This window comes from Alosa alosa, chromosome 24 (assembly GCF_017589495.1).
Source record: "Alosa alosa isolate M-15738 ecotype Scorff River chromosome 24, AALO_Geno_1.1, whole genome shotgun sequence".
NCBI classification, from domain to species: domain Eukaryota; kingdom Metazoa; phylum Chordata; class Actinopteri; order Clupeiformes; family Clupeidae; genus Alosa; species Alosa alosa.
Genome location: NC_063212.1, coordinates 26,847,253 through 26,869,752, shown reverse-complemented (window position 1 = coordinate 26,869,752; position 22,500 = coordinate 26,847,253). Strand labels below are relative to the sequence as shown.

General features: G+C 42.8%; 1 protein-coding gene across 1 annotated transcript in view; it reads left to right on the top strand.

Moving 5' to 3' along the window:
• Window positions 1–22,500, top strand: part of frem1a (Fras1 related extracellular matrix 1a) — a 77,379-nt gene that overhangs the window by 16,609 nt on the left and 38,270 nt on the right. Inside the window, 9 exon segments of the mRNA XM_048236088.1 lie at window positions 2,206–2,314; window positions 4,012–4,143; window positions 4,235–4,579; window positions 5,134–5,276; window positions 5,774–5,970; window positions 20,081–20,171; window positions 20,439–20,606; window positions 21,320–21,528; window positions 22,097–22,190. Coding sequence (XP_048092045.1) covers window positions 2,206–2,314; window positions 4,012–4,143; window positions 4,235–4,579; window positions 5,134–5,276; window positions 5,774–5,970; window positions 20,081–20,171; window positions 20,439–20,606; window positions 21,320–21,528; window positions 22,097–22,190 — 1,488 coding nt within the window.

The following is a 22,500-nucleotide window of genomic DNA, read 5'->3' as shown; positions in this document are numbered from 1 at the left end:
GTACACACACACACACACACACACACAACACACACACACAGCGCAGGAACTATGAGGTACACACACACACACGCGCACACACACAGCGCAGGAACTATGAGGTACACACACAGCGCAGGAACTATGAGGTACACACAACACACACACACACACACAGCGCAGGAACTATGAGGTACACACACACACACACACAGCGCAGGAACTATGAGGTACACACAATAATAATAATAATAAACAACACACACACACACAGCCGCAGGAACTATGGAGGTACACACATCACTATCAACATCGCCAAGACAATAATACACACAGCGCAGGAACTATGAGGTACACACACCTACACACACACACACAGTGCAGGAACTATGAGGTACACACACACACACACACACACACACACACAGCAGGAACTATGAGGTACACACACACACACACACACACACACACCGCAGGAACTATGAGGTACACACACACACACACAGCACAGGAAACAGAACAAGGGTACACAATAATACACACACAATAATACCGCAACAACAATAGAAACTAAAGGGGTACACAATACACATACACACACACACACACACAGCACAGGAACTATGAGGTACACACACACACACACACACACAGCGCAGGAACTATGAGGTACACACACACACACACACAGCACAGGAACTATGAGGTACACACACACACACACACACACACACAGCACAGAAACTAAGAGGTACACACACACATACACACACACACACACACAGCACAGGAACTATGAGGTACACACACACACACACACACACAGCGCAGGAACTATGAGGCACACAATACACACACACACACACACACACACACACAGAGAGAGCAGGAATTATGAGGTACACACACACACACACACACACAGCCAAGGAACTATGAGGCCTCAGACACAGAAAGTCTCGCAGCCTCGTGATGTATGCTTTACTGCACTACACACATACAGTACATGCCAGGCCCCCTAGTGTCTGTGAGCAGAATTGCAGCATAGTACCTTTGGTCCGGCTAGCCTCACGATGGGACAGAGACGACACTACACACACACCCACACACACCAGGCATCGGCTACAACAAGGTAGCGATGGGACAGAGTGCTTTACGCCACTACACCCACACACACCAGGCATCGGCTACAACAAGGAGCAATGGAGTTTCTCAGACAGAGCCAGCAAAAAGAAGCAGAAAGCGAGTAAGCCGATGTCGTAGGAACAAGGAGAGAGGAAACGGCAGACTGTCGTAAAATATCTGGGGCACTTTGAAAAGAAATTTAGAGGTTAGACATGCTTAGTTATATCTATGGATGGAAATATTTGTGCTGTAGCCTAAACTATTTTGCACTTCAGAATTCTAACCGTGTTCACAGGTGGAATAGTAGTTATGATTATACTGCAATAAATTCACAACCACAAAGCATATTTGTTGAGTTTCACAGTTTAGAAATGGTCAAACATAGTGTACATTTCAGCACTCCATGAAATTATGCAGAAGTGGTCACCTGTGTTGTTCGGCTAGTTTATCTGAGATAAGCTACAGTAGTTATCTTGGTCATTATAATGGCCATCTATACATGCTATAACTTCCTTTTTCATGACCCTTCATATTGTTTTGCATTAATGTCTCTAGCCTACTACGAATGGGTGGGCAATATAGCAAATTCGATTAAAATCAACATGAACACAAAACTCAAACCCCCAAAAATCTCTACTACCTAGCTTGAGTTGCTTCAGCCAACAGCTAGAGTAGCCAGGCAGCTACATGGCCACACTCTTTAAAATCAACCTGTCTTCAATTTGTTTTACAAAACACTCCAAACACCTGCTTGTTTGTGGAGTATTTGAGTATTGTGTGTAGATTGAGAAACAATGAATTTAATCAATTTTAAGATGATTTTGAAACAACACAATGTGGAAAATTTGAAAGGGTCTGAAAATGTTTCAGTTGCAATGTATACTGTATATGTGTGTATGTGTCCCAGGTGGAGTTTGAGGCCCACGACTCCTACTTTGAGAAGAGCGTCCCCATCACTGTATATAAATGTGTAATTGTGTATGTGTCCCAGGTTGAGTTTATCACTGTATACAGTATAAATATGTAATTGTGTATGTGTCCCAGGTTGAGTTTGAGGCCCATCACTGTATATAAATGTGTAATTGTGTGTGTGTGTCCCAGGTGGAGTTTGAGGCCCACGACTCCTACTTTGAGAAGAGCGTCCCCATGACTGTCCACGTGTCTGTGCGCACCGCTGACACCAACGCTCCCAGAGTCTCCTGGAACATGGGTACGTCTGTCTGTCTTACTGTCTGTGTCTGTGTGTGTGTGTGTGTGTGTGTGTCTGTCTGTCTGTCTGCCTTGTTTGTTTTGTGTGTTTGTGGTTGTTCTGCGTTGTGTTTGTGTTTTTGCTCTAAGTGATGTTTGTGTCTTAGTGTGTTTCTGTGTTTGTTTGTGTGTTTGTTTGTGTGTTAGTGTGTTTGTTAGTGTATTTGTGTGTTTGTGTGTTAGTGTGTTTGTGTGTGAGTGTGTATCTGTGTTTGTTTGTGTGTTTGTTTGTGTCTTAGTGTGTTTGTGTGTTTGTGTGTTAGTGTGTTTGTGTGTTTGTTTGTGTGTTAGTGTGTTAATGTGTGTGTGTGTCTGTTAGTGTATTTGTGTGTTTGTGTGTTTGTGTGTTAGTGTGTGTGTGTGTGTGTGTGTCTGTTCTGTGCTGTTATCAATAACCTTTAGTGTTGTTTGGCTGGAAACCATAATGTTCCATTTATAAAGTGAAGTGCAGCCATCTGCTAATAATTTGTAGCTTCATTTACTAAAGGGCTGCCATCTGCTGATTGGTTTAATTAGCGAGGGAGTGGCCTCCCTGTCCAAGGGTCATTAATACCATGTGGATGCTATAGCTATGGGGGGGGGGTAGAGACACTCATACGAAGATATATAACAAACACACACACTCACACTCACACACACACACACACACACACATACACACACACACACACACACAAACACACACACACACACACAAGCCATGTTGATGCTATAACTCAATTAAACCTGGGTGGCGGAGGGGGCGGGGTACTCACATCACACACACACACACACACACAAACACACACATAAACAGTCACACACACACACACACACACATTTAATGCCATGTTGATGTAACTTAGTGATGCCTGGGGGGCTAGTTTTACGTACAGCCATAAAGAGCAACTTTCCCTTCTTACTGCTGGACCAGCCACAGCCCCACACAACACACACACACACACAAACACACCGCACACACCACACACACGCATGCACGCACACGCACGCACTTACACACACACACACACACGCCATGTTGATGCTATAACTCAATTAAACCTGGGTAGCTGGTACTCACATCACACACACACGCACACACACACACAAACACTCACACACACACACACATAGACAGTCACACACACACATTTAATGCCATGTTGATGTAACTTAGTGATGCCTGGGGGGCTAGTTTTACGTACAGCCATAAAGAGCAACTTTCCCTTCTTACTGCTGGACCAGCCACAGCCCCACACAACACACACACACACAAACACACCACACACACCACACCACACACACGCATGCACACACATGCACGCACACACACACACACACACACACACACACACACACACTGTGAAAAACTGTGAGCAAATAATATAATATAATAAAACCAGACCTGTTTGTGCAGTGTTTGTGGGGCTGTTTGTGGGGTGGTTTGTCATGTGGGGTGTTTGTGGGGTGGGGGTGGTTTGTGGGGTGTTTTGTGGGGTTGGGGTAGTTTGTGGGGTGTTTGTGGGGTGTTAGTGGGATGTTTGTGGGGTGGGGGTGTTTGTGGGGTGTTTGGGGGGTGGGGGTGTTTGTGGGGTGTTTGTGGGGTGGTTTGTGGGCCGTCACAAGGCGCTGCACTAAAACGTGTCTCTGTAAAGAACATGATTGTTTGGTTTGTGACAGGCCTCAGTCTGCTAGAGGGACAGTCTCGCCCAATCACGTGGGAGCAGCTGCAGATCATGGACAATGACAACCCCAAAGCCGTGCGTCTCATCACCGTGGACGGACTGCAGCACGGCAGGCTGACTGTCAGAGGTAGTGTGTGTGTGTGTGTGTGTGTGTGTGTGTGTGTGTGTGTGGTTATGAAGGTGCTGAAGTCATGCCTGTTTCTCCCTCTCTCTCTCAGGGGGCAAAGGCTTCATGTTCACCATCAGTGACATCAAGGCTGGCGTGGTGCGCTATCACCATGACGATAGCGACACCACCAAGGACTATGTGGTGTTCCGCATCACGGACGGCATCCACCACACACGGCACAAGTTCCCCATCAGCGTCCTGCCCAAGGACGACAGCCCGCCGTTCCTCATCACCAACACGGTGCTGGAGCTGGCCGAGGGTCAAACCGCGCTGCTGCGGGGCTCTGTCCTGCAGGCCGCCGACACCGACTCCAGCGACGACTACATCCTCTACAACGTCACACGGCCACCCCGCGCCGGAGAGATCATGAAGATGCCGGGGCCTGGTGTCACAGGTCAGTTAGCATGCTAGCAAGATCAGTTAGTATGCTAGCAAGGTCAGTTAGCATGGTAGCAAGGTCAGTTAGTATGCTAGCAAGGTCAGTTAGCATGCTAGCAAGGTCAGTTAGCATGCTAGCAAGGTCAGTTAGCATCCTAGCAAGGTCAGTTAGAATGCTAGCAAGGTCAGTTAGCATCCTAGCAAGGTCAGTTAGAATGCTAGCAAGGTCAGTTAGCATCCTAGCAAGGTCAGTTAGCATGCTAACAGGGTCAGTTAGCATGTTAACAGGGTCACTGATCCACCTAGCACACTCCCTAACCTTGCTAGCATGCTAACTGACCCTGTTAGCATGCTAGCAAGGTCAGGGAGTGTGTTAGGTGGATCAGTTAGCATCCTAGCAGGGACAGTTAGCATGCTAGCAAGGTCAGGGAGCGTGCTAGGCAGATCAGTTATCATGCTAGCAGGGTCAGTTATTATGCTAGCAGGATCTTACTAGTTCTAACTGTGCTGTTGGTGGTGCAAAGTTTGTGCAATTTCTCAAGTCTCTCTCTTTCTCTCTCTGTCTTCCAGGATATCCTGTGTCTCGCTTTCTCCAGAAGGATCTTTTTCACTCAGTCATCTACTACCGTCACCTAGGCAACGAGGTGTTCGATGACTCCTTTGAAGTGGTGCTTTCAGACTTCCATGACCCACCAAATCTCTCAGAGCCTCAGGTTAGAACACACACACATGCACACTCATTCGCCCAATCTCTCTCTCACACACACACACCCCAACCTTGTTCTGTGTTTGTACTATAGGTTGTTGTGATCGTCATCATCCCTCAAACACAAACACACACACACACACATCCCTCTAAACCCTGTTCTATGTTTGTTGTGTCTTGCAGGTTGTCGTGATTTTAATCAACCCTCACACACACACACACACACACACACACACACACACACACACACGCACACAGTTGCTGTTATCAACCCTCACACACACACAGAAACCCCTCTTAACCCTGTTTAACCTTATTTACTTTTTTATTGTTTACTTGAATGTTATGTTTGTCTGTGGACTTAAATTGGTAGAATATGTCTTGTCTCCACCGTGGGATAGTGAGAAACGTAATTTCGATCTCTTTGTATGTCTTGGCATGTGAAGAAATTGACAATAAAGCAGACTTTGACTTTGACTTTTCTGTGTGTGTCATGTCGTGCAGGTTGTGGTGATCGTCATAAACCCTGTACCTGACCAGCCTCCTAAAGAGGCACCAGGTGTAGTACGACACCTGGTCGTCAAGGAGACGGAGGTGATCCACCTGACGAAGAAGGAGCTCCACTTTATCGACCAAGAGTCCCCTGACCTTGAGCTCACCTACACGGTCACCACACTCCCCTTCTTCACCAGTAACTATGGGTATGATAATATCCCCTTCTACACCAGTAACCATGGTTACGATAATATCCCCTTCTACACCAGTAACTATGGGTACAATAATCTCCCCTTCTACACTAGTAACCATGGTTACGATAATATCCCTTTCTACACCAGTAACCATGGTTACAATAATATCCCCTTCTACACCAGTAAATATGGGTATGATAATATCCCCTTCTACACTAGTAACCATGGTTACGATAATATCCCCTTCTACACCAGTAACTATGGTTACGATAATATCCCCTTCTACACTAGTATCCATGGTTACAATAATACCCATTCTACACCATTAGCTATGGGTACGATAATCTCACTTACATGATCACCACACTCGTTGTAGGCCTACTATTTAAATTAAAGATAAGATAAAATAATTTCATTGAGCTGCACTTTTTACTCACACAGCCTTTCCTCGCCCCGCCCGCTCTCTCTCGTAACGAGCCCGCTGCTCCTCCTCTGCATGTGCATTTAACTAATTATTCACGATTGTTGAAGGATTGTTGTTGCCACATAGAAGCACTGCATAGAACACAGTGGGCTAAATTGCTATTAAATCCGCTTAGCATCGTGACCATGCTGCACAAATTTGTTCAAAACTGCTGCATTAAAGTTAAAGTAAAGTTTGCTAAAGTCTTATCACAACATAGTACATTGAGGAGACTAAACTAAGTTAAGTTACAGTATGCAATCAAGCAGTATTTCAAAGCTAACGTTAGAATACTGTTTGGATGTCAAGTTTAGCATGCTTACTTGCAGCTGCTTGTATTCGTTACTCATGCAGGGCTCATTTTATTGACTCTGAATGTTTGCAAAATCCCGATGTAAATGGAAAAGTAATAATAATAATAATAATAATAATAAAGCTTTATTTGTATAGCACCTTTCAGACACAGAATGCAGCTCAAAGTGCTTTACATTTGAAGCATGTAACACAATAATAGTCAGTCAGTCATTATCAATCACTTTTCTTTGCTGTTTATGATATACTCAGCAACATATCAAAAAATATAGAAAATGACGCCATAAGACTGGCAGCCTTAACCCTCTTACCCCCCACAAGCACGCCATATGGCAACTGTGGCAAGGAAAAACTCCCATATTCCAGGAAGAAACCTTGAGCAGAACCTGACTTAATAGGGGGAGCCCATCTGCTTCTGGCTGGCTGCGCCCTCCAATAGTAGCAGATGTAGAATAATCTGAAAATGTAGTCTACAGGATAAGATGAGTTAACTAAAAGCTTTCCTGTACAGGTATGTTTTCAGATCTTTTTTAAATATTTACTGAACTCGCCTGCTTGATGTACAGAGGCAGGGTGTTCCATAGTTTGGGGCATAATGGATAAACGCAGCTTCTCCACTTTGTTTGTGGAGCACTTTGGGTACGATTAAAAGATTAGAATTGGATGATCTAAGTTTCCTTTGTGGTTGATAAGATATTAAAAGCTCAGAGATATATGAAGGTGCTATGCCATTCAGAGCTTTGTAAGTAATTAACATAACCTTAAAAATCAATTCTATAGGAAATAGGGAGCCAGTGCAGTTCAGCCAACACAGGGGTGATGTGTTCTCTCTTCTTAGTCTTAGTTAAAAGTCTAGCCGCAGAGTTCTGTATAAGTGCCAATTTCTTTAGATGTTTTTGGGAAGACCAGTGAAAAGTGCATTGCAGTAGTCTAACCTGCTAGTGATAAAGGCGAATTAGTTTTTCTGCATCTTGTTGAGTTAAAAAGGGCGACTTTGGCAATGTTTCTCAAGTGGAAATAGGCTGTCTGAGTAACTTTACTGATATGGGGCTTAAAACTTAACTCTGCATCTAAGATGACACCGAGGCTTGTTACTTTTGGTTTGACCTGGTGTGCCAAGTTCCCAGATTACTAAGAATAATATCTCGCTTTAGTTTTGGTCCAACCAGAAGTACCTCTGTTTTGTCATCATTTAGTTTCAAAAGTTTTTGCTCATCCACTGATTAATGGAGGTTAGGCATGCAGTGAGGGAGCAAAGGCCATCTGTTAGTTGGCTCCACAGAAAGATACAATTGGGTATCATCTGCGTAGCTGTGGAAGTTTACATTATGCTGATTTATGACGTTTCCCAATGGAAGCATATATAGAGAAAATAGCAGGGGACCAAGGCAGCTCCCCTGGGCCACACCAAAAGGCAAGTCATGTTTTCAGATACATGATCTCCTAGACTGATATAAAAATCTCTGCCAGTAATGTAGGTTTGAAACCAGTTTAGAGCATTATCAGAGAGACCCACCCACTTCATAAGGCGGTGAATTAGGATGCTATGATCAATGGTGTCAAATGCCGCACTCAAATCCAGAAGAATAAGGATTGAGACTTTGTTTGAGTCGGTAGCTAGTCTGAGATCATTGACTATTTTACTAGAGCCGTTTCTGTGCTGTGATTTGATCTAAAACCTGATTGGAATTTTTCAAGGATACTGTTTTCGTTGAGGAAGGTATTTAACTGATTACAAACAACTTTTTTTCAAGTACTTTGCTCAAAAAACGATAGATTTGATATAGGCCTGTAGTTGCTCAGATTGGTATGGTCAAGATTTGACTTTTTTAAGTAAAGGTTTCACAACAGCGGTTTTAAAAGCAGTTGGAAATATACCTGTTTCTAATGAGGTATTTATTACCTTGAGAAAAAGGGAGCTAAGCCATCAGTAGGGATTGGATCTAAAACACATGTTGAGGAGCGGGTTTGAGTTATAATTTTACCAAGCTCAGATTGAGTAATAGTGCTAAAGGACCTTAATTTTGGGGGGCTGTTTTGGGTGTACTATCAAACATATTACTTGTGTTACCAATAGCCTCCCCTTATAGAAATGAATTTGATTTTGAAGAAGTCTGCAAATTCTTTCGCATCTTAGAGAGATGCCTGACTGAGTGTATCAAAAGGTGTTTGATGCAATAGCCTATCAATGGTAGAGAACAACACCCTAGAGTTTCCACTGTTTTCAGCAATTACCTTAGAGAAGTGGTTCCTCCTCTCATTCGAATAGCTCTATTATAATTTGCAATTTTTTTTTTTAGAATGGCACGGTGAACCTGTAACTTAGTTTTTCCATGTTCTCTCAGCTTTCCTACATGATCTTTTTAGATCATGGATATTTTCGTTCATCCAAGGTGTCAGTTTGCTACAGGGCCTTTTTTTAGTCTTTAAGGGTGCCACTCTGTCAAGCAGAGCCTAATTCACGATTGAGAGCCTCTACCATTTGATCAATGGGATGATGTAAAATATCTAAATTTATGGAGTCTATAAGAGCTATGAACTGATGTTCTGCTCTAATGTCCAAGAGTCGCGATTTGATTGCAATTTCGGGATGAATTTTTGAGTATGTAGTACAATATTAAAAGATACACAATGATGATCAGACATATTTATATCATTTACTGATAAGTCTGTGACTTCTATCCCTCTGGAAATGACTAGATCGAGGGTGTTGCCAAGGTTGTGGGTGGGTCCTGTAACATGCTGCTTTAGCTCTAAACTGTCCAACACATTAAGGAACTTACTGGCTTTAGCATCAGTTGTCTTATTGACATGAATATTGAAGTCGCCATTTACAATTATCCCATCATAGCTAGTGATGATGAGCGACATAAGTTCAGAAAACTGGTCGAGAAAGCCAGTCCATAGTTTAGGAGGGCGTATAAGGTTAATAGAAGTACAGCTGGGTCAGCCTTCAGAGTGAGGGCAATATACTCAAAGGAAGCGAATTCGCCAAAGTTGACTCGTGTGCAACTATATTTGTTTGAGAGAATGGAGGCAATTCCACCACCTCGTTTGCCTTGTCTAATTGAGTGGAAGAAATTATAATTTGGGGACAAGTCTCAACAAGAACAGCTTAAGCTGTCTGAAGTCAGCCAGGTTTCAACAAGAAACAGAAAATCCAATTTTTTTTTTCACTAATAAAATCATTGATTGCAAAGGTTTTGGTAGTAAGTGCACCTATATTTAGTAAACCCATGTTAGCTGAAAATGCCTCTGGCTTTTGAGGAATATGCTGAGGTATGGAAAGAATATTTGTTAGGTTTCTAGTTTTAAATTTGTCTTTTCTTTTTACTATACGTTGGGTAGTAAAAAAAGTGTTTTCCAAGACTCAAAAGTGCTTGTCCAAAGGAGAAGTACGAACCGTTATTTGAACTAACTACGTTATGAATTGCATCCACACATCAGCAGCCTTTTAACTGTGTTAATGTTAATTGCAAGGATTCCCACACAAACGTCTTAAAATGACAGGCACTCAATTAGACATACACTACTGAACTTTATTGAATGCTAGCTCTGACTAAGAATGCATTACTTTGCACTTGTATAGTCTTTTATTTTGGAATCTTAAGAGCAATAAACATATATTGCAATGTTTTAAAATGTTGTAAATAAACATGTATAAGTTGCTATTAGTGAATTAATGGGGAGATAATCGATAATCGAATCGAAATCGAAATCGATCGGACTGAAAAAATGAATCGTTAGATTAATCGATGCATCGAAAAAATAATCGCTAGATTAATTGTTTAAGGCGAGACACTACAGGTGAATAGGGTAAAATTTTAAAATAATAGACATCACCATGAAACTTCCTCAGTTGATTACTTACACAAATATGAACAAAAAATGTATTACAAGTTTTTGAAATTGGAATGTCTAATTATGCAAATTAGGCATTCTCTCATTAAATATGCGCACATTCGCATATATTTTCGGTAGATAGATCTGAACATATGATGAAGCCAGGTGCAAAATTCTTTTTTCATTTTGTTTGCATACAAGATAAAAATAAATTTACAGAGGGATTTCAGGATATCTGCTTTCATTACCTAGGAAATCAGAATATACTGTCCATAGCCTTAAAAAATCGATTTTTGCCATATATTTTTGAATAAAATGTCACATAAATCAGGCCAGGAATGATTTATTAACAAATCCCTCTGTAAATATCTTCAGAGCACTGCTAAGTGTATATCTGGAAAGTTTGGTGTACAGTGGGCAGTGCTTCGAATTGGCCAGCTTCACTCGCGGTCCGCGCGTGGGATCACGCGGTATCACGCGACTTTAATTTGTATTTTTCCAGTGAGACGCTGCAACAACCCAAACAACCGGTAGATGGCTCAAGTGAGCAGGGTGTCTCGTAAAAAGAAATGGAGCCTGGAAAACCCTACACAGACTTCACTACAGACTTTAGCAGACTGGTTTAGAAATAATATATTAGCCAGAAATATGCCTGCCCTAATAAAGAAATATTTGGTTAACTGCGAGTGAATCCCGTTTGCAGCCGTAGAGACGCAGGACAAATTAAACATTCTGGTTTTCTCCGAGTGCAACGATGATAGACAGACATCATTTGGACAAAATATAGAGTATTAACCTCCGTTGCTCAGCCAAATGCCTTCCTGTTACGTCCTGTTATCACGGAGTTAGGCCTACAGGCGATAAACGATTTTGATGGTCACAAAGTTTACTTCATTAGGGACTGTTCGTTATTTATTTAAGGGGCTACCGGAGGAGTTTGGGGAGCATTAGTCCAAAAAGACGTGACCCTCCCTCGCCAGCAATACATTTTTCTATGACCCTCCAAAGTGATTATGAAAAAAATCACTGTCAACTTTTTCGGGTTTATAAGCCTATTTTAACGTTTTTCACATATTTGGCCATAAGCCGTTTATCATAGGCTATCCGCGAAACCAAACTACAAAGGCTAACACTTTAATTAATTGGGCATGAATCATGCTGAACGCTATTTCGCTACCTTAGAATAATAAGGTTCTATCTGCATTTTGAGTAGGTACAACCGGGGACGAATGAAACATTCCGGTTTTCTCCGAGTGCAACGATGATAGACAGTCATCATTTGGACAAAACATGGAGCATATTAACCTCCGTTGCTCAGCCAAATGCCTTCCTGTTACGTCCTGGTATCACGGAGTTCGAAACGATAAACGATTTTTGATGGTCACAAGTTTACTTCATTAGCGGTTTATTTTTTGGATTATTAAAGAGTGTTTTTCATTTAAAGGTTTGACTTTGTGCTTATTCAGTAGAGCATTTAGTGCTCTCCCAATCCCAGACGTTCACATTGCATGTTTGTTTTGTAAAGGATGCAACCGCGAGATAGGCTATCGTTTGACAATAAGTTGTTAACAGAACCAAGACATATAGCCCAGCAGCAATCTAGGGACTGATCGTTATTTATTGAAGGGGCCACCGGAGGAATTTTGAGTGCTTCAGTTGGAAGTTGCATGACCCTCTCTTGCCTGCTAGAAATTGTTCAATGACCCTCCGACAGAATTGTTAAAAAGACATGACCCTCCCCTGCCAATTGTCTTCCGCCCAGCGCCACAGCCACACACTTTGTGATAACGTTCTTAAATCAGTCTTTCCCGTGAGCTTGCATGCTACCAGTCCTTCCTTTTCAAATGTGTTGCGCCTGTTTGCACAATTTCACAAATAATCATATGTGATTAATAGTATGACAAACTAGATGTACCGCATAGCGGTACAAAAATGTATGACCGCCGCTCAGTCCTGTACATCCGTTCATGAAAAAAATAAATCACACTTCAATTTGTCTCCATATTTTACTCCATCCCCACTCTTAAAACTTTTGTGTATGCTTGTTTGGCATGCCTGAGTGTGTGTGCTGCTGCACAGAAAGTAGCCTACTGGTGCTGAAAAGGTGAATAGATTGTAGAATAGCCAAAGAAGATGTAGCATTGTTATAAAACCTTTAAAATCTCTAAACAAGTAGGGCAGTTCATCACAGTTCATCCATTGCAACTGGATTGATGAAAGGTCACTTACACCTGTAGGCTACATTGTATTTGGGAAAAGCAAAAGGTATCAGCATAATGTTATTTATTTATTTATTTTGGTGTATTTATAAACAAAAACATCTCTGTCAGTTCCATGCCGTTTTCAACAGCTATCAAAAACAAAGTCATTTTTGGATGGATGGATTTTTTGTGAATGTTTCTTCTTCTACATAAGATTTTAGTCATCTTTAGTTCATGTAATACTTTATTGTCAATGCACAAATTAAGTAACAGTAGTCTGAAACGTTATTGGGTTCACCCAGCCTAGTCCATAGGCACCCGATATTGTTTAATTTTCCGATTGAGATATACACGCTCTGGCTATTCTAAATGCAAAAATGCATCAGGGAGTTATGACAAAACGGTAACTAACAAACTAGATCCTAATAGAAAGCTGTTAGCTTCCCTAAGCTACAGGTAGGATTATAAGGTAGGCCTATTTACAACATAAATTGTCAATAGGCTATGCTGGCGACACAAATAAAATCTCCTTTGAAACCAATGGCTTACGCCTTTACAGTATCAAGCGGACTTAAACTGCCATATCGTGGCGAAAAATTGTAATAACATTCAAGCAGCTCCATGAGTCAAGGAAAGCGCGAATGAAGTAGCCACTTCTAGATGGGACCCACTACAGTAGCTTAAGGTGTGTTGCTAAAGCAGCCATAATGAAATGAAGGTGTCATTGTTTGGATACTTCACACACACGTGCTTTTTAATTTCACAAGACTACACCTACCAAGCTGTAATCAAAGCACATCGATTCCCCTCTCACACCCTACACGCACTTAAAACAAAATAAACAAGCGTCTCAGTCTCACGCATGTATAGGCAAAACTGTATCAGACCGGTGTAACGTTGGTAAATCTTCCATTCCCCGGGGACGAAATGAAATTTTTCCGTAAAAGTCTAGTGGGTCTACATACCCACCAAATTTCATGTACCCCGGTGGTTCGTTGTCCCGGGTATCAACGACCAAAAATTCAGGGAGTAGATGACGGGAAAAATTCTTGAATTATGTGTGCGTGTACAAATTTATGTTTATGTGTGTGGGTGTGTGTGTGTGTGTGTATGTGCGTGCTTGTGTTTGCCTGCGTATGTGTGTTTGTGCATGTGCATGCATGCGCATATATGTCTACTGTGTGAGTATGTGTCATATGTATGATTACTGTAAATGTATGTGTGTGCGTGTGTATCTGTTTATGCACATGTGTGCACATGGAATGGGTTAACATGACCCCTGGAGGCAAACATACGGAAAAAATTGGTCATCCTAAGCCCTACAGTTCTCAAGATATTCACAGAGAACTGTGTCGCCCCACCCTCCTTTAGGGGTCCAGTCCAGCGGGGGCTACAGATCAAAAACGAAGAATGACGGTTCCATGCTATCCATGTGGGGGTACATGCCCACCAAGTTTGTGTACCCCGGTCTTTCAGTGTCCCGGAATCCTTGTTGGTGTATGCCACTAAATGTACACATAAATTATTTTATTGTAAGGCCCCCATGAACGAAAGTACACAAAACTTGGCATGCATTCGGAGGTGTCATAATGATCCTACACTTTTAATTTCGTGCAGTTTTGACCTGTCAGCCAGAGATATTGTGATGAAAACACCTAATTTTTTTGCTTTTTAATTTTTAACTAGGTGGCGCTATACATGAAATAAGTGGTAATGGGATGGGTTGACATGCCCCTTAAGACCAACATACATAAAAGGTGGACCTCCTAGGCCCCTACGGTTATCGAGATATTCACAGAAAACTGTCTCCGGCCACCTACAGGCCAGTTGGTGTATAGTAACATAAATTAATTTATTGTGTGGCCCCCCATGAACGGAATTCCACAAAACTTGGCGTGCATACAGAGGGTGTCATAATGATCCTACAATTCCAATTTCGTGCAGTTTTGACTATGTTAGGTCACAGATACCTTCAATTACAACACCTCATTTTTACTTTTTTGTGTTTAACTAGGTGGCGCTATACATGAAATGAGTGGTTATGGAATGGGTTGACATGGCCCCTTGAGATCAAAATACAAAAAAAAAATGGTCCTCCTAAACCCTACAGTTTTCGAGATATTCACAGAAAACTGTGTCTGCCCTACCCTCCTTTCGGGGGTCCAGTCCAGCGGGGGGGCTACAGATCAAAACGAAAAACGATGGTTCCATGCTATCCATGTGGGGTTACATGCCCACCAAGTTTCGTGTACCCCGGTCTTTCAGTGTCCCGGGAATCATTGACGGAAATTTGGGCATGCGAAAAAGAAAAAAAGGAAAAAAAATCTGACTAAACCTATATGACCGCCGCTTCGCTGCGCGGCGGTCATAATAATCCCTGTGCACGGGGACCGAAACAATGCATGCCAACTTTTTCCGTGTTTATCACGTATTTTAACTTTCCCCGCTGTCTTGCCGTTTTAATGTTTTCCAGTAGAATCTCCCATATTTTAATACTCTCATAACAGCCCTGCCATCGGGCCTGTCTCTGTGTTGCCCTGTTGCTACCCCTTGCCCTTCCAACGAAACAGATGTCTTCAAATCATCGTTTTCCTTGCTTGAAGGCGAACTTAGAGTGATAAACCTATTTAAGTTTAACGGCGCGATTGTCGTGAGAGCACGATTCATTGGCGCTTGCATGTTCGGCCTTATGTCTACGTGCGCACCTGAGGCTACTCAGCTGCAAGAGAAATAATTTCCCCTCTTTGTATGTTCACTGCAAGTTGGCCTACCATAACTTACCAACTCTGCACTGTAGACTGGCTATTTATATTTTTCTGTGAAATAAGCAAATGTATTTGTTCAACTTTATGAAGCAGAATTACGCATAGGGTACTTGGAACATAATACATTTGACAAAGGACAGATGAATGTTGCTAGTGACAAAATATTAACTTTCAGTGTTTTACGATGTCTTTGTCATGGGGAAGTGTTTTTCCCCATGCATTTATTCTAGGTTACTGTCAGTGACTGCCGTGAGAGAAGCGGGTTCTGTGTTTCGTTCATGTCAGTGACTGACGAGAGAGAAGCGGGGTCTGTGTTGTGTTGTGTTGCGTTGCGTTAATTTATTTTCATTGGGCATACCGTGCCGTGCCGTCCACAGCTCTTCAGTTCTGACAAAGCCAAAATTACTCCTTTTGAAACAATGAGTGCAGGAAGCGCGTTTGTATGGTTATATTGCTTGAGGGGGGGGGGGGGGGTGTCCCAAGCAGCTTTCAGCCATAAGGCTACTTTGAGAACATTTCAATTCACCCGACACTAATATTCAAAATGTTGAAAACTATTTCGGCATAGCCTATAAAGCAGTTTAATTAAATGGAATGTTAGTTGTAAACAAACGAGCTACTTGGTGAGGCTTGGCCTCTGAATGCGCTCGTGCCTTAGATGGCAGGAAAAATCTTCACGATAGGCCTATTAACTAACCACCCGATTCACGTTGGCTGGGGGGGCCATCAGACAATTGTGCCCAGTTAATCGGCCCTTCCCCCAAAAAATCACACCTTCCCACCTCTGACAGCTTAAAAGAAGTCAAGAGGACTCTTTACTCACAGACCTATTCACAAACCTGCGGTTTTGAAATCCTATGCAGCTACAGGAGCTTCCAATCGCGAGGAAGCAATTTTGCATTGTATAACTAACATGCAATAACGCCGCCAACAACAACCAAAACTAGGCTAATCATTGTCAACATGTAAATTAAATGTAACATTATTGTGAATCAAATTAAAATGTTCTCTTTTGCAAACGTAGGCATAGTAACAGAATAATTTAATAATGTTACAAGATACTACATCAATCCATTATGTTTCATTGGGCTACTAGGCTATTTGTTTTGCCTTGATTCATTTAGGCTAGGCCTTTTTTATTCAGGGGCCATATTCACAAAAAATTTTAAGGCTAAAAGTAGCTCCTAACTGGCGAATTTAGGAGCAACTCCTAAAAAATAATGGGCGTGTCCTCCTAACTTTTAGGACTTTAGGATTTTTTCACAAAAGTAATTCACGAAGCATTTTAGACCTAAAATTAGCACCTAAGTCTGGGACAGCTTAAGTCGAGAGGACTCCTAACTCACTAAGACCTATTCATAAACAGTTTTTTTGTGGCATTTTACGTTGCGATGTTTTGAAATAGCCTATGCGCAACAGGAGCTTCCAATCGCGAGGGAACAATTTTGCATTCATAAAAGGGATGCAATAACGCCACCAACAACAACACAAACTACTCATTGTTGACATGTAAATGAAATGTAACGTTTCATTGTGAATCAAATTAAAATGTTCTCTTTGCAAACGTAGCCTAGGGATATGGTGACAGATTAATTTAAGAATGTTGCAAAGGTAGGCTACTGCATCAATCCATATAGGCCTATGTTTCATTAGGCTACTAAGCTATTTGTTTTGCCTTACTCTTTATTCATTTAGGCTAGGCCTTTTTATTCAGTTATTAATCATCTTCCGTCCTTTGCACTACTTGTGTAGCGCACGCATTCTCCGACCTGTCACCTGTCAGTCATCATCGGAAGAGAGGTGTTTGGAATTCCCGCGTTACAATCGTCAGCCAATCAAGGTGGTCACTTCAGTCAAGCTCGTGCATGAGTAATGACGTCATCCATAGCCACGAAGACTCACTCCTAGTTTAGGAGTTGTCTGAAAGGCTTTGTGAATAACTTTTAAGAGAAAACTACAATCTAAAATCTTTAAGTGCGATTTAGGAGTAGCCTACTCCTAGTAGTAAGATAAAAGCCTTTGTGAATAGCCTACGGCCCCAGTTATTCATCATCTTCCGTCCTTGTGTAGCGCACGCATTCTGAGACCTGTCACTCATCATCGTAAGGGAGGTGTTTGGAATCATGCCCGCGTTACAATCATCAGCCAATCAGTCAATCAAGGTGGTCACGCTTGCCCATTTACCCAAATTAATGGCGGAATATTACTGATGATCATTGTTATTTAAGGCTTGACTACACGAAAATCGAAATCGAAATTTGCTGTCTACATTATTGTCAGTGTTGGGGTTAACGCAACTACGCAAATCAAAACAGTGGTGTGATAATTGAGCCAGTAGAGAAATAACTGTTCAGAATTAATCTGTAGCCTTGGGTAGGCTTCTGCAGAAAACAATGTTGTTGCCGATTTAATACTATCTGGCGACGTTTTTAACAGGCTACGCAATAGAGGCTTAGACAACTATGACCCACGTTTTGGTTTCGTAAATTAATTTGCCCTACTTCTTGACTGCAATGTAGTCAATTGACTGCTTGACATGTCATTTTTATTTTTCTGTACGATAAACAATTACATCTGCTTCATGCCGCAGAATTACATTCATATTTGGCTGACTGCAGATCGCGCCACTTCCCTCCCCATTTTCCAATATTAAGATAGTATGAAGTGCTTTTTGTATAGGCTACTATCATAAAAAAAATAGTTAAAACGAATAGCTATATGCAATTTGACAAAACACTGGTCCTCATTTTGCGAATGCGAGGACGATATGAGCCTGTTGCATTTAGTTAGATGTCCGAACCACGCATAATGTTTGAAAACCACTGGCTCGTAATCACAATAATTTAACACACGACAGTTGGATAACCTACTTCATCATGTCCCCATGCCTACATTTTTGTGAGTAGCATAGAGATCGTTAAAAACAATAAAGTAGCCTATGGCTCTCCGTTTGGGACATCGAAAACTTATATTTTTAATAGACTACCGTCGAAGATGCTGACTTGCAAAAGCCTCGGGATAACACGTTATCTCCACTATCATCAGTCATGCCCCTTGATCAAAGTGGGGAATGAAATAAAAGTTTGATAACCACTGGCTTAACAAGTTACGCCATACCCAAGTAGCCTAAATCGAGGTAATGTTTAATTATGCATGATTTATTTTGTTATTGAATTCGTAGGCTGGGATTACTCTCGGCAACAATTATGTAAGAGACGGCAGGCAGAGCGATGTACAGTGGCAGAGCGACGCACAGTGGCTGAAAGTGGTACTAAAGCTTCACGCAGCTTCACGCCGCATAATGCGCGAATGAAGTGGTCATTTGAAAGCGATGCCCACTGTACATAGGTGCTACATAGGCTGAGATGTATCTACTGGAAAATGAGAAAAACTCAATTTGAGAAAACAGCCTTGGAACACAGACAAGAGATTCCGTTCTCAGCCTAGACTCGCCTTTGAACTTTCGCGATTGGTTGTGGTTACAAAGGAAGTGTCCATATTTGGATAGTACAACGTCATGCAGGAAAAACAGAGCTTTCCAACGGTACTACACATGTTATGTTTTGTAGCACGGTCGCGGTAGAGCATGAAACGTTAGAAGACTAACTTTTGATGAATTTAGGAGAAATATACAGGCGCGAGTAGACAAAATGTAATGAAATAAACACCTAAATGTGTAAATTGGGCTTTGTTGTCGTAGTAGTGTGAAAGAATACATGCTAAGGTAGCAAATTAGCCCAAAATCTCGAAATTGACCAGTTCATGAAAAAACGATGTTTTCACCTGCCGTGTCTCGCCTTAAAAAATAATCGTTTATCCCAGCCCTAGTCCCATGTGATGATGGTCCTATGTGATGACAGGTCCTATCTGATGATGGTCCTATGTTATGACAGGTCCTATGTGATGACAGGTCCTATGTGATGACAAGTCCTATGTTATGATGGTCCTATGTTATGATGGTCCTATGCTATGACAGGTCCTATGTGATGACAGTTCCTATGTGATGACAGGTCCTATGTTATGATGGTCCTATGCTATGACAGGTCCTATGTGATGACAAGTCCTATGTTATGATGGTCCTATGTTATGACAGGTCCTATGCTATGACAGGTCCTATGTGATGACAGTTCCTATGTGATGACAGGTCCTATGTTATGATGGTCCTATGTTATGATGGTCCTATGTGATGACAGGTCCTATGTTATATGTGATGACAGGTCCTATGTTATGATGGTCCTATGTTATGACAGGTCCTATGTGATGACAGTTCCTATGTGATGACAGGTCCTATGTTATGATGGTCCTATGTTATGACAGGTCCTATGTTATGATGGTCCTATGTTATGATGGTCCTATGTTATGACAGGTCCTATGTTATGATGGTCCTATGTTATGACAGGTCCTATGTTATGATGGTCCTATGTTATGACAGGTCCTATGTTATGACAGGTCCTATCTTATGATGGTCCTATGTTATGACAGGTCCTATGTTATGATGGTCCTATGTTATGACAGGTCCTATGTTATGCTTTGAACAGGAGCCAAGACGCTGGCAGGTTGTTCCTGGTTGACAGCATCCCAAAGTTCACCAAGGACCCGGATGCTCCAGTCCTCAGGCTCTTCACTCAGGTGTGTCCGCCCATCTTTATTCCTGACTGTCTCGAAACCTGCCAGGTGTGTCCGTCCGTCTAGGTGTGTCCGTCCGTCTAGGTGTGTCCGCCCGTCTAGGTGTGTCCGCCCGTCTTTATTCCTGACCGCCTAGGAAACCTGCCAGGTCTACAGGCGAGCATAGGATACCAGACTAGAACTTATAAAACGCACATATCTACTTCTAAGCACTCTACGGCAATAGTAGACACACTGTGTGTGTGTGTGTGTGTGTGTGTGTGTGTGCAGCATGCTGTGAACTTCTTGAAGGTGGCCTACATGCCCCCCATCCTGGACATCGGGCTGCACCCGCATCACGTCCAGTTTGTTCTCTCCGTCACCAACCAGCAGGGCACCACTGTCACCGGCATCTGCTTCAACGTCACCGTGCTGCCCGTGGACAACCAGCCGCCACAGGTAATACACACACCTGACTACCCACAACAAGCCGCCAAAGGTGATACACACAGCTGACTACCCACAACAAGCCGCCAAAGGTGATACACACAGCTGACTACCCACAACCAGCACCACAGGTAATACACACACCTGACTACCCACAACCAGCCGCCACAGGTAATACACACACCTGAACAGATAATACACACACCTGACTACCCACAACTAGCCGCCACAGGTAACACACACACCTGAACAGATAATACACACACCTGACTACCCACAACCAGCCACCACAGGTAATACGCACACACCTGAACAGCTAATACACACACCAGACCACCTATAACCCACCACCACAGGTAATACACCTCACTACATTCAACCTCAACCAGCCACCACAGGTAATACACCCACACCTGCCCACCTACAATCAGCCACCACAGGTAATACACACACACACCTGTCCACCTACAACCAGCCCCCACAGATAATACACACACCTGCCCACATACAACCAGCCACAACAGGTAATACACACACCTGCCCACATACAACCAGCCACCACAGGTAATATTTAACTACCTACAACAAGCCACCACAGGTAATACACACCTGACTACATCTAACACTCCTCTCCACCTACATCCCTCAGTACCTAAAAACAGGTGTGTGTGAGTGTGTGTGTGTCTGTGTGTCTGTGTGTGTGTGCGTGTGTGTGTGTGTTGCAGGTGTTGACCAATTCATTGCGCGTTGAGGAGGGGGGTGAGTGTTGGGTCAGTGAGGACCATCTGAGCGTGTCTGACCCAGACTCCAGTGAGGAGCGCCTGAGGGTGCAGGTGAAGAGGCCACCCCAGCACGGAGCCATCCAGCTCAACGGCACCCCCGTCAGGACAGGGCAGGCCTTCACCCTGCTCGACCTCAAGAGGCTCAAAGTGAGGTCAGCCACCCAACCCATACTTTACCGTCTGTTATCTGGGCTCTGTAGAGTGGCCGTAGATTAGCTATATGTTATCTGGGCTCTGTTGAGTGGCCTTAGATTAGCTATATGAAGCAGAGTGCCACATAGCTAGTTAACTGTCTGTTATCTGGGCTCTGTTGAGTGGCTTTAGATTAGCTATATGAAGCAGATCGCCCCACAGCTAGTTTGTGCATAAGAGAGGATGGCGTTTCTCTGAGTACTTGTGTTGAGTCTGCTTCTCTGAGTACTTGTGTTGAGTCTGCTTGTGTTGGTCTGTGTACTGTGTTGGTGTGTGAGCACTAGTGAGCACTACTTGTGTTGGCCTGTGAGCACTAGTGAGCACTACTTGTGTTGGTCTGTGAGCACTAGTGAGCACTACTTGTGTTGGTCTGTGAGTGTGAGTGAGCACTACTTGTGTTGGTGTGTGAGCACTAGTGAGCACTACTTGTGTTGGTCTGTGCACTGTGTTGGCCTGTGAGCACTAGTGAGCACTACTTGTGTTGGTCTGTGAGTGTGAGTGAGCACTACTTGTGTTGGTGTGTTGCAGGTATGTCCATGACGGCTCAGAAAGTGTGCGTGATGACGTGGAGTTCATCGCCACAGACGGCAACAACACTGCAGAGTTTGTGTTGGACATCAAGGTACATTACTAAACACACACATGCACACATACACACACGCACACGCACGCACACACACAATAACAAAGAAATTCTCACAGAAACAGAGCATCTCCAGCCCAGTGGTCACATATGTATCTAGTTTAGGTTCTGTGGTCACATATGTATCTAGTTTAGGTTCTGTGGTCACACATGTATCTAGTTTAGGTTCTGTGGTCACACATGTATCTAGTTTAGGTTCTGTGGTCACACATGTATCTAGTTTAGGTTCTTGTCCAGTGGTCACATATGTATCTAGTTTAGGTTCTGTCTAGTGATCATCTATGTATCT